The 10,208-nt window shown below is 69.7% G+C and overlaps 2 protein-coding genes across 2 annotated transcripts; one reads left to right on the forward strand and one right to left on the reverse strand.

Annotated features, from left to right (window-relative positions):
* Positions 1–1,025: 1,025 nt before the first annotated feature.
* Positions 1,026–4,483, reverse strand: POLR3D (RNA polymerase III subunit D). The gene is made up of 9 exons (XM_072846342.1): positions 4,387–4,483; positions 3,549–3,726; positions 3,236–3,279; positions 2,917–3,068; positions 2,687–2,814; positions 2,441–2,612; positions 2,093–2,346; positions 1,855–2,007; positions 1,026–1,537 (listed from the first exon to the last, which is right to left on the reverse strand). The coding sequence occupies exons 2-9, from the start codon at positions 3,711–3,713 to the stop codon at positions 1,415–1,417; spliced, it is 1,191 nt and encodes a 396-aa protein (XP_072702443.1). The 5' UTR covers positions 3,714–3,726; positions 4,387–4,483; the 3' UTR covers positions 1,026–1,414.
* Positions 4,484–5,332: 849 nt separating this feature from the next.
* PHYHIP (phytanoyl-CoA 2-hydroxylase interacting protein) lies at positions 5,333–9,940 on the forward strand. Its single transcript, XM_072846343.1, has 5 exons — positions 5,333–5,511; positions 6,897–7,080; positions 7,895–8,069; positions 8,276–8,393; positions 8,526–9,940. The coding sequence occupies exons 2-5, from the start codon at positions 6,916–6,918 to the stop codon at positions 9,058–9,060; spliced, it is 993 nt and encodes a 330-aa protein (XP_072702444.1). The 5' UTR covers positions 5,333–5,511; positions 6,897–6,915; the 3' UTR covers positions 9,061–9,940.
* The last annotated feature ends 268 nt before the right edge of the window (positions 9,941–10,208 follow it).

Raw genomic sequence — 10,208 nt, forward strand, 5'->3', positions numbered from 1 at the left:
CCCCAGCCCTCATTGGACAGCTAGCTGGCCACGCCCCTCGCGGAGATGCCACGCCCATATGGGCGGGGCTTCAGCACCGCGGACAGCGCCCGCCAAGGGGCGGGGCCGGGGCAGGAGCGGGGGGGGTAAGGGGGATTTGGGGGGGAGATGGGATTGGGGGGGGGAGATAGGATTTGGGGGGGTGAGATGGGACTTGGGGGGTGAGATGGGATTTGGGGGGATGACATGGGATTTGGGGGAGATGAGAGGGTAAGGGGAGATTTGGGGGAGATGGGATCTGGTGGGGAAATGGGATTTGGGGGGAAGATGGGATGGAGGGGGGAAGGTGGGATTTGGGGGGGGTGAGATGGGATTTGGGGGTGGGGGAGCAACAGCAGAGGGGTAAGTGCAGCCCCAGCCCCGCTCTGCACATCAACTGGTGCTTCCCAGCCTGCTGGGGCTGCCTGGGGGGGGGGCGAGGCGGGGGGACCACACGGGGAGGATTTGGTTCCACGGCGGACGGTGGGGTGATGCCGTGCCCGCCCCCCCCCCCCAAGACACGCAGCCTCCTGCCACCACGCTGGGGCTGCAGTGGTGGCCACTGACTGGGCCCCCCCTTGTAGTGGAGCCCAGGGACCCACGCTGGTCCCCGGGGTGGGGGGGGGGAATGTCCCACGCACCCCGCCACCTCCACGCTGCTTCCTCCGGCCGGAGCGGGGAGATGCTCCTGGCTGCCTGCCCCTGCCCAGCCCCTCGGGGTGCTCAGCCCCCCCGGCACCACACAGGGGTCCCCTGGGCTCTACCCAGGCAGCACCGGGTGAGTAAGTGGCCAAGGACGCAGCCCGACGTGCCACCACCGAGCGTGCCACCACCGAGCGTGCCACCACCGAGCATGCCACGCCGGGGCCAGTGCCCAACCCGCTGGTGGCAACCGGTGAGGCAGGCGGCACAGGGTGGAGGCCACCGCTGGCAGAGGAGAGCGGGGAGACAGGACGAGACGGAGCAGCCCCAGACGGAGGGAGGGGGGGAAAAAAAAAAAAAAGAAAAAAAAAGAAGAGGTTTTTATTGCGCGTTTCTCCCCGCAGGTGCGTGTCCTGCTCTCCCCAGCGTGTGCACGGCTGCTGGAGAGGCGGGGGGGACACGCCACGGTCCCGCACATCCAGAAATCTGTGAGATGTAGGCAGCCACGGCCCCTGCCTGTTTTGCACGGGGTGGGCAGCGGGTCTGGGGGAATCGAGCCGGAGCCCCCAGCCCCGGTGCTGCTCCCCTGGGGGGCAGGGAGGGAGGCAGGAGCTGGCCCTGCACCCACCCCTGCAGAAGCCCCTTCTCCACGTCCCCAAGGCGAGGCTGGAGGGGCCGAGGGCAGAGCCAGGGCACTGCAGGGTCCCCGAGCTGTGCAGGGACCGTCCCCACGGGCTGTGGGGCTACCGGTGGGCTACCGGTGCCGGTGCTCCAGCAGAGCCTCGAAGTCCGGGGAACACACCAGCTTGTGCTTCACGTGGCCCAGGACGATCATCTCGCCCGTCCGGTTGTCCCCGATGCCGACGGACACCAGCTCCTTTTCCAGAGGGGAGAAATGCCCGTGAGCAGCCCACTCCCACGGGAAACCCTTTCACCGTGGTGGGAGAAGGCCCGAGGTCCCTGCCCGCTGTGGGGGGCTAAGCCTGGAGACGTGTCCCCCACTACCCACACCCCGGGGACAAGAGCAGGCTCCTTCCCCCCCCCGACTGCCACGGGGATGGGCCGCCAGCCCCGTCACCTACGGGCCAGCACGACCCCGCTCCTCCCTGATGGTCCTAGGAACCCCCAAGGGGTTATCTCGGGGTGCAGCCCCACAGATCAAGCCCCCAGAACCGCCCCCCCCAGCCCCTGTACCTGCAGAAAAGAGCAGGGGGTCCCCATGGTCACGTCCAGGGTCACCTTGCCCAGCACCAGCTGCACCTTCCCCGACTTGCGGATGAGCAGTTTCCCCACCTGCCCCTCGGGGAGGTCGGCCAGCGTGCAGGTATTCTCCGCCTGCCTCGCCTCCTGCCGAGGAAGACCGCGGGGTGAGGGGGGACATCACCACGCTGTCCCCCATCCCACCCCGCTGTCGGCCCCCCCGAGCCCCTACCTGGCTCTTCTCCTGCTTCACCACGACCACCTGCCCTTCCTCGTTTTGCAGCTCCGTCTTGATGGGTTTGGTGTCCTGGGTGGGCGGCTGGCCGGGCAGCGTGTCAGGCAGCTGCAGGAAGAGCAGCTCCTCCTCGGCCGACAGACTCAGCCGCTGCAGCAGCTCGGCCACCGAGACGTCCCGGGGGAAACCGGGGGGTCTCTCGGTTTGCGTGGGCTTGGGCAGGGGGTCCTCATCGCACGGCTCTTCTTTCACTGGCACCGGTGAGAGGCGGCGGGTGGGCACGGGGAGAGGGGGCAGCCCCCCCCAGCCCCTGCCCGCCGGGATCCCCCCCGCACCCCAGCGCACCTTTCACCGCCGGCGGGTCCAGCTCCATCTTCTCCTCCTTGGGGCCGGGCAGCCAGGGCTGGGCGTCCTCCTGCTCCGCCGCCTCCTCCTTGAAGAGCCAGCCCGAGTGGGCCAGCGGCAGCTGCACCGGCTTGTTACGGATGTCGTTCTTCAGCCCCGGGTCATCGAGGAACTGCAGGGACGGGAGAGGGGACACTCAGCACCGGCCCGGTGGCACCAAAGCCATCCCCACCCGGTCCCACCCACGTCGTCCTTCTGCAGCATCCGCAGGATCTGCTTTGTCTCCTCGTCCGTCTCCCTCTTCTCCTTCTTGATGTTGATGATGTGGGAAGGGCCGAAGTCCGACATGTCCACCGTCTTGTCCCAGGAGCCTGCTGGGGAGAGGGGAGCAGCCCCGGGGTGAGCCCCGAGCCGGGCAGGGTGGCCCCAAGACCCCCCCCCCCACCCCGGGGAAGGGGGGGGGCAGCTCCCGTTACCTTTCTTCTTCATCATTTCAGCCGGGCCCTGCTCGAAGATGGAGTGGGACTGGATAACCTCGGGCCGGCCCCGGCCCCGGCCGTGCCCGTCGCGCTGCCGGTCCCGGTCCCGCTCCTTCTTCTCCTTCTTGACGGATACATCCTCTCTGGGCCTGGGGAGCGGGGAGGTGGCCTGTCACCCCCACCCCTGCCCCCCGCCACCCTCCCGCCAGCGGGTCCCCATCTCAGGGCACGTTTTGCCCACCGAGACCCCGCTGCTCGGGTACCTGCCGGCAAAACCGCCTCCGCACCCCACGGAAACGCTTACGAGGCCACTTACTCTTCCTTGATCTTCCTGCTAATTATGTTGGGGGTGAAGGTTTTCTGCAAACAAGAGCAGAGGGACAAGTCGCTGCACGAGCGGAGATAAGCAACAGAAACCAAACCGGCCGCGGGGCTGGAGGAGGCGGCTGGGGACCCGGCTGCGTCCCGCACGGACCAGCTCCCCCGCAGCACCCCGAAACCCCCCCGGGCTGCCGCTCCCACACCCCACCTGTGCTGTGGGGGTCCCCAAGCACCCATAGCCCAAGTGGTGGGGCAAGGACATAGGGTCACCCCCAAAAGGTTTGGGGAGCCTTCCCCGGGGTTCTCACCTTCTTCACGCCTCCCAGGGTGAGGTCTCGGGAGCGGATGGAGGGCAGGCGGCCGGGGGTGAGGGGGGGGGCGGCCGGGCGCCTCCCGAGCAGCCCCCGTGCCCCGGGGAGCCCCGGCCGCAGGCTGCCCGGCGAGCCGGTGTCGCCCGAGCCCCCCTCTGCCATCCTCGGCCTGGCCCTGAGGGGGGGGGGACACACGGTCGGTCAGGGACACCCGGCCCAGCGCCCTGCACAGGGGGCTCAGCCCCCCCGGCACCCCCAAACAGGGCCCAACCCCGTATACCCAACCCCAGGGGGCTCAGCCCCCCTGCACTCCCCGGACCCACTTGCATCCCCCCAAGGGGCCTCAGCCCCCGCACCCCCAGAACCCACTCGCAACCCCTCCCCAGGGTGCTCACCCCCCGCACCCCCAGAACCCACTCGCAACCCCTCCCCAGGGTGCTCACCCCCCGCACCCCCAGAACCCACTCGCACCCCCTCCCCAGGGTGCTCACCCCCCGCACCCCCAGAACCCACTCGCACCCCCTCCCCAGGGTGCTCACCCCCCGCACCCCCAGGACCCACTCGCACCCCCTCCCCAGGGTGCTCACCCCCCTGCACCCCCAGAACCCACTCGCAACCCCTCCCCAGGGTGCTCACCCCCCATGCACCCCCAGGACCCACTCGCGTTCCCCTCCCCAGGCTGCTTCCCCCCCCCATACACCCCCAAAGAGGGCCCACTCGCACCCCTCCCCAGGGGCCTCAGCACCCCACGCACACCCCCAGACCCACTCGCAGCCCCTCCCGAGCCGCTCCCCCCTCCCCCCGTGCCCCCACGCCACGCCACGCCGCCCCTTACCCTGCCCGGGCAACGACCGGCTCGAGGCCCCACTACGCATGCGTAACATGCGACCCGACCTTCCCGGAAAGAAGCCGCTGCCGCCATCTTTATTACGGGTGCGCCGGGCCCGCCAATGAGCCGCCATCTTTGTGCTTGGCACTACCCAGCCCCATGCCGAAGGTGGCGGCGCCATCTTTGTGGCGGGCAGTGCCCGGCTCTTGGGACCGGGCACAGTGGGCGGGGGGCGGGGGACACGACACGGGGTGGGGGTGCCACTCACCCCTTCATTTGAACCCCCCCGGCTGCCTGGGTGGCAGCCACCCCCCCCAGGGTCCCCTACAGCCCGGGGGGGCCCCAACCAGGCTACAGCCCCACGGGGGAAGCATGCGTGGGCACCCCACGCGCTCAGGTGTCTGGGGGGCAGGAAGTATTATTTTGGGGGTGCTCACCGCCCACCCCAAAAAAACCCCTTGCCCAGCCCCAGACAAACTTGTCCCCCACATCACCAGCAGCAAAACAGCAAGCCCCCCCACCTCTGGGCTTTGCACCCATGTTTCCCACGGGGGTCCCGCGTGGGCGCCAACGTCCCCCTGCAGCCGGTGCCCGCAGCGGTTCCCTCCCCCGGCACAACCGGGACACCCCACGCCCCCTCCCCACCTCCAACCCCCAAAATGGGGTGCTCAGGCGAGGAGCTGCCCACCACCCCACCCACAACTGCACCCACGGCCGCCCGCTCGCCTCGCAGGCAGCAGCAGGCAGGAGCCGCGCTGCCTCCGTCGCCTGACGCCGTGCACAACCCGCCACCCCATTGGCAGAACAAGGAGGTTCCCCCCCCTCCCCGGCTCTGAGCTGCTTAGATATTATCCCCCCCTCTTTTTTCTTTTTTTCTTTTTTTTTTTTTTTTCCCCTCATTTTTTTCCCTCCTCTGGAGGGTGTTTGCTATTTCCGAGCTGGCTGGGAGGATCCCAGTCGCAGCAGCCGCAGGCAGCAGCGCGGCATCACCGGGTATCGCCAACGCCGTGCTCTCACCGGCATCTTCTGCCCGTCTCGCTCGGTTTGGCCCCCCCGGGGCTGCCTGCTTTGCCCTGCCCTGCTGCCCTACCAGCACCCCATCGCACCCCGGCAGCCCCCCGGCACGGCCAGGTAAGGGCCTCACCGGCACCGTGCTACCAGCAGCCGCCAGCCCGCGACCTCCCCGTGGCACCGGCTGAGCCCTGGCAGGGCTGGCTTGGGGGACGTAGGGTGCACGGGGACACGGGGACACGGTGACACGGAGCATCGCGGTCTGGCCGCAAAGCTCCCGGTGCGGGACGAGGCAGGGCGAGGGCCCCTGCGCCGCAGCCGGGCACGGGAACGGGGCGGCGGGCTGGCACGCCGTCCCCAAAGCGGTGACCTTCTGCTCTGCCCGAGGGGGGTGGTGGTGGGGGGTGCATTTGGGGTGACACCCAGCTGGTGGCCACCCGGCGCCGGGGTGCCGGGGGAGGCTGGGGGTGCGCGGTGCGGCTCGCTGCAGGGCTGCGGGGGCAAGCGAAGCGCCCTGCTGCGGGGTGGCGGCACGCGCTGCGCCCACCCGCCGGCACCCCCGGCTACTGCGCAGGCGGCAGGGGCGCGGGCGTGGACGTGGGTGGCTGTGGGAGCGTGCCCACGGGTGCCCACACGCGGGGTGGATGTGCCCACGGGGTGCCCGGTGGCGTCGGCGCCGGCGTGGTGGTGGTCGCGATGCCGTGGTGGGGGGAGCGTGGATGAGCCCGGGCGTGGGCGGCCGCGGGCACGCGTGTGTGAGCGGCCGCGGGCACGCGTGTGTGAGCCGCCGTGGGCGTGCGCCCCTGCATGTGGGCGCGTGGGGGGTGGCAGGCGTGTTGGCAACCCCGCGGTGCCACGGCTCGGACACGTGCCCGCCACGGCACCGCTGCTCCCTGCAGGGCACCCACCCCCCCCCCCAGCCTCCTTGACGCACCCCCCGGCTCCCGTGCCCCCGGTGCCGCCGACGGCATCCGCTGCGCCCCGGCATCCCCCACCCCGGGGTGCAAAGCCCCCCACGCGCCCACCCCGGCGAGCAGCTTCCCAGGGCGCGGGGGGTGAGCGCGGCCCAGGCCACGGGGAAACTGAGGCACGGAGCGTCCGCGGGACGGGGCGAAGGCAGATCCAGCTTTTCCAGCGCCAGCCGCCTGCGTTGCAATCCTCCCCTCTCCCAGCACTCCCTCTGCTCCCCTTGTTTTTCTTTCCCCACCCGGTGTTGAGCAAACCCCGAAACACCCGCTGGCAGCGAGCCGGGGCCCCGCGGCATCCCAGGGGGAGCGGCCGGGGCCCCCGCGCAGCCGCTTCCCGAACAGGCTTGTTCCCAGCTTCCCGCTGCCTGCTCCTGCCTGCGTTGCCTATTCCTGGCTGCCGGCCGCTTTTCCACCCCGGTGCCATCTGCTCCGCCGTGGGGGCCTCGGCGCGGGCAGCCGCCCGCCTGGCAGCTGCCGCCGTGGGCAGCGGGCACCCCCGCCACGCTCAGCAGCCCCCCACCCCTGCTCTGCCCGCAGGAGCTCAGCCCCTCCGGCCATGGAGCTGCTTTCCACCCCCAAAAATATCGAGATCAACAACATCACCTGCGATTCTTTCCGCATCTCCTGGGCCATGGAGAAAGGGGACCTGGAGAGGGTCACCCACTACTTCATTGACCTCAACAAGAAGGAGAACAAGAACTCCAACAAGTTCAAGCATCGGGTGAGCCGGGGGGGGGGGGGGGATGCGGGACCCCCCCTCCTGGGGAGAGGAGAGGGGGTTTTGGGGCGGGGGAACAGGGTTATAGCCCACTCCCACGCTGATTTAGGGACAAATCCCCCCGCGGGACATGGCTGGCGGAGGGGACCGGGACGGGGACCGGGGTGCAACCGACCCCCCCAAGCCCCCACGGGGGAGCGGAGCGGCAAACGGCTCACGCACCCCTCCCCCTGTATACGAGTCACTAATTCAGGACGTTTTTAGCAGCGCGGTTGCCAGGGTGATGCTATTTAATGTTTAACATTATTTTTTTTCTCCTCCCCAATAATAAGGGGGGGGGGGATGGGGGGGATTTTTTTTTTTTTTCCCCCTGTGTCTCCCGACTCCAGCATCCGCCGTTGCCACAGAAACTGCTCTGCACTGCGGTGCTGCTCGGTGGCCTATTGACACCACGAGATGCCACCGGGAGCGGGGGGTCCCTGAGACCCCCCCCCGGGAGGGACCCCTCGTCCCTGTCCCAGCAGCGGCTTTGCCGGGAGGTGTTTGGGGCCGGCGCAGGCAGCCGGGGAGGAGGCCGCGCTGCCGGGGCCGGAGCTGGCGGGGGTCAGCGGGAGATACGGCAGCACGCTGCTTTGGGGGTGTCTCGGTGCCGGGCAAAACCCCGGCAGAGGCACCGGCCGCTGCACCGGCGTGGGTATTTTGCAGCGTGCGGTACCCGGCAGCATCCCCTCGGCATCGGGCAGGGGTGGGCAGGGATGCCGGGGAAAGGGGGGCGGGGGGGGATGCGGCACTGCCTGACCCTCGCCCCTCGGCACAGGACGTCCCCACCAAGCTGGTGGCCAAGGCGGTGCCGCTGCCCATGACGGTGCGGGGACATTGGTTCCTGAGCCCCCGCACCGAGTACAGCGTGGCGGTGCAGACGGCCGTCAAGCAAAGCGACGGCGAGTACCTGGTGTCCGGCTGGAGCGAGACGGTGGAGTTTTGCACCGGGGGTGAGCATGGCGGGGGTGGCCGAGCCGGTGCTGGCGGGGCCGGGAGCCGGGAGGACGGGGGCGATGCCGTGAGCTTGCACAAGCCGGGCTGGTTGGAGCGGCAGCTGATGAGTGGGAGGCGGGAGGTGTGGGGAACGAAGGCTGCGGGCAGGGATGGGCTGCCAAGGGGGATGGAGACGCCCTGATGTCCCCGTCCCCGTCCCCAGACTACGCCAAGGAGCACCTGGCCCAGCTGCAGGAGAAAGCCGAGCTGATCGCCGGCCGCATGCTGCGTTTCTCCGTCTTCTACCGCAACCAGCACAAGGAGTATTTCCAGCACGTCAGGTACCCCCATCCCTGCTCCCCTCCCGGGGCCACCTGGTCCTCGCCGGGGCCACGTCCCCTGACCCTGCCTCTGTGTGTGTGCGTCTGTGTCCCTCCTCCTCCTCCTCCTCCTCGCCCCGGTCCCCAACGCAGGATGCACTGCGGGAACGTGATGAAACCGTCGCTGAAGGACAACAGCGGCAGCCACGGCTCGCCCACCAGCGGCATGCTGCACGGCATCTTCTTCAGCTGCAACACCGAATTCAACACCGGGCAGCCCCCCCAGGACTCGCCCTACGGTCGTTACCGTTTCCAGATCCCGGCTCAGCGTCTCTTCAACCCCAACACCAACCTCTACTTCGCGGACTTCTACTGCATGTACACCGCCTACCACTACGTCGTCCTGGTCCTGGCACCCAAGGGTTCCTCAGGGGATGTCTTCTGCCGGGAGCGTCTACCCCAACTGGACATTTCCTCCAACAAGTTCCTGACGTGCTGCGTGGAGGAGGGCGAGCTGGTGTACCGCCATGCCCAGGACAGCATCCTGGAGGTCATATACACCGAGCCGGTGGACCTCAGCCTCGGCGTGCTGGGGGAGATCAGCGGGCACCAGCTGATGAGCCTCTCCACCGCCAACGCCAAAAAGGACCCCAGCTGCAAGACGTGCAACATCAGCGTGGGGCGTTAAGGGTGGGACGCGGGCAGGGCCGGGGAGGGGGACGGGCGCCCGCCGCAGGGGCTTCTCCCACGGACGCTGCTGGGTGGAGGACCCGGATGGGTGCGGGGGACCCGGCCGGTGTAAATAGCGGCGTTGCCCGTGCCCCTGCCCGCTCGGGGAAGGAGCCAGCGGGATGCTCGCCCAGCGTGGAGGCAGAACCCATGCCGCTCTGCGCCCTGACGGAGGAAGCCTTCGTCTCCTGGACTGGCTGACCAGCATCATCCTCGCTGGCGTGAGCCCCGCGCTCTGCCCTCCGCCGCGCAGCCGCTGCGGGACCCCCTTCCCCTCCGGCGTCCCCCGTATTCCCTCGGTCCCCTGCACCAGGGCTCGCCCCCCCCGCCGGCGACGCCGCTCCCAGGGAGCCCCGGCCCTCCCAACCGGGGCTGGGGCTCCCCGGCCAGCCCAGGGGGTTCGGCAGAGGGGCTGGGAGCACCCCCCGGTTTTGAACCGCTCCCGGGGATGGAGGGGTGCTCAGGCAGGGACCCCCGCTCCCACCAGCGCCGCTTCGGGGCTGCAGTCGTGGTGCACGTGTCCGCAGTGGTGTGGGGGACGCCGCGGCGTCCCCCCCGTGTCGTGCAGCGCTGTGCCGTGTTCGTTCTCTGCTCTAGCCGTCGCTGTGCCGCCCAAACCCCCGGCCCCGCGGCCCAGGAGGCAGCTGGAGGAGCCGGGGTGGGGGAGCAGACCTGACACCGCCCCCCCCCCCCCCCCACTTCGTCCCCCCACTCCGCCGCCCCCGCATGAGCCGTTGGCAGCATGGTGCTTGCGTGCCGGCCCCCGCGGGCTGCCCGCTCCCCGTCTCTGTGTATGCGATGCACGCTGTAACGGTAGAAGAGAACAACCCCCCCCCGTCCCCGAGCATCCCTGTGCTGTGCTGGCGGTGTATCAATAAACTGTGTGCGGTCGCCACCGGCCGTGTCACGCGCCTCTGTCCCCCACCGGGAACCGGGGAAGTGGCTCCATGGCTCCAGACCCCGGGCCGGCTCAGGGAGGGTGGGATGGGGCTGGAGGGGGGGGGAGAACAGGGTGGCACGGAGGGATGCTGCGGCAGCGGGGTGCACAGCCACGGACACCCTGCTGCCCTTCACCAGCCCCGGGACGGCCGTCGAAGCGTGGGTTTG

This window comes from Ciconia boyciana, chromosome 25, assembly GCF_034638445.1.
Source record: "Ciconia boyciana chromosome 25, ASM3463844v1, whole genome shotgun sequence".
NCBI lineage: Eukaryota > Metazoa > Chordata > Aves > Ciconiiformes > Ciconiidae > Ciconia > Ciconia boyciana.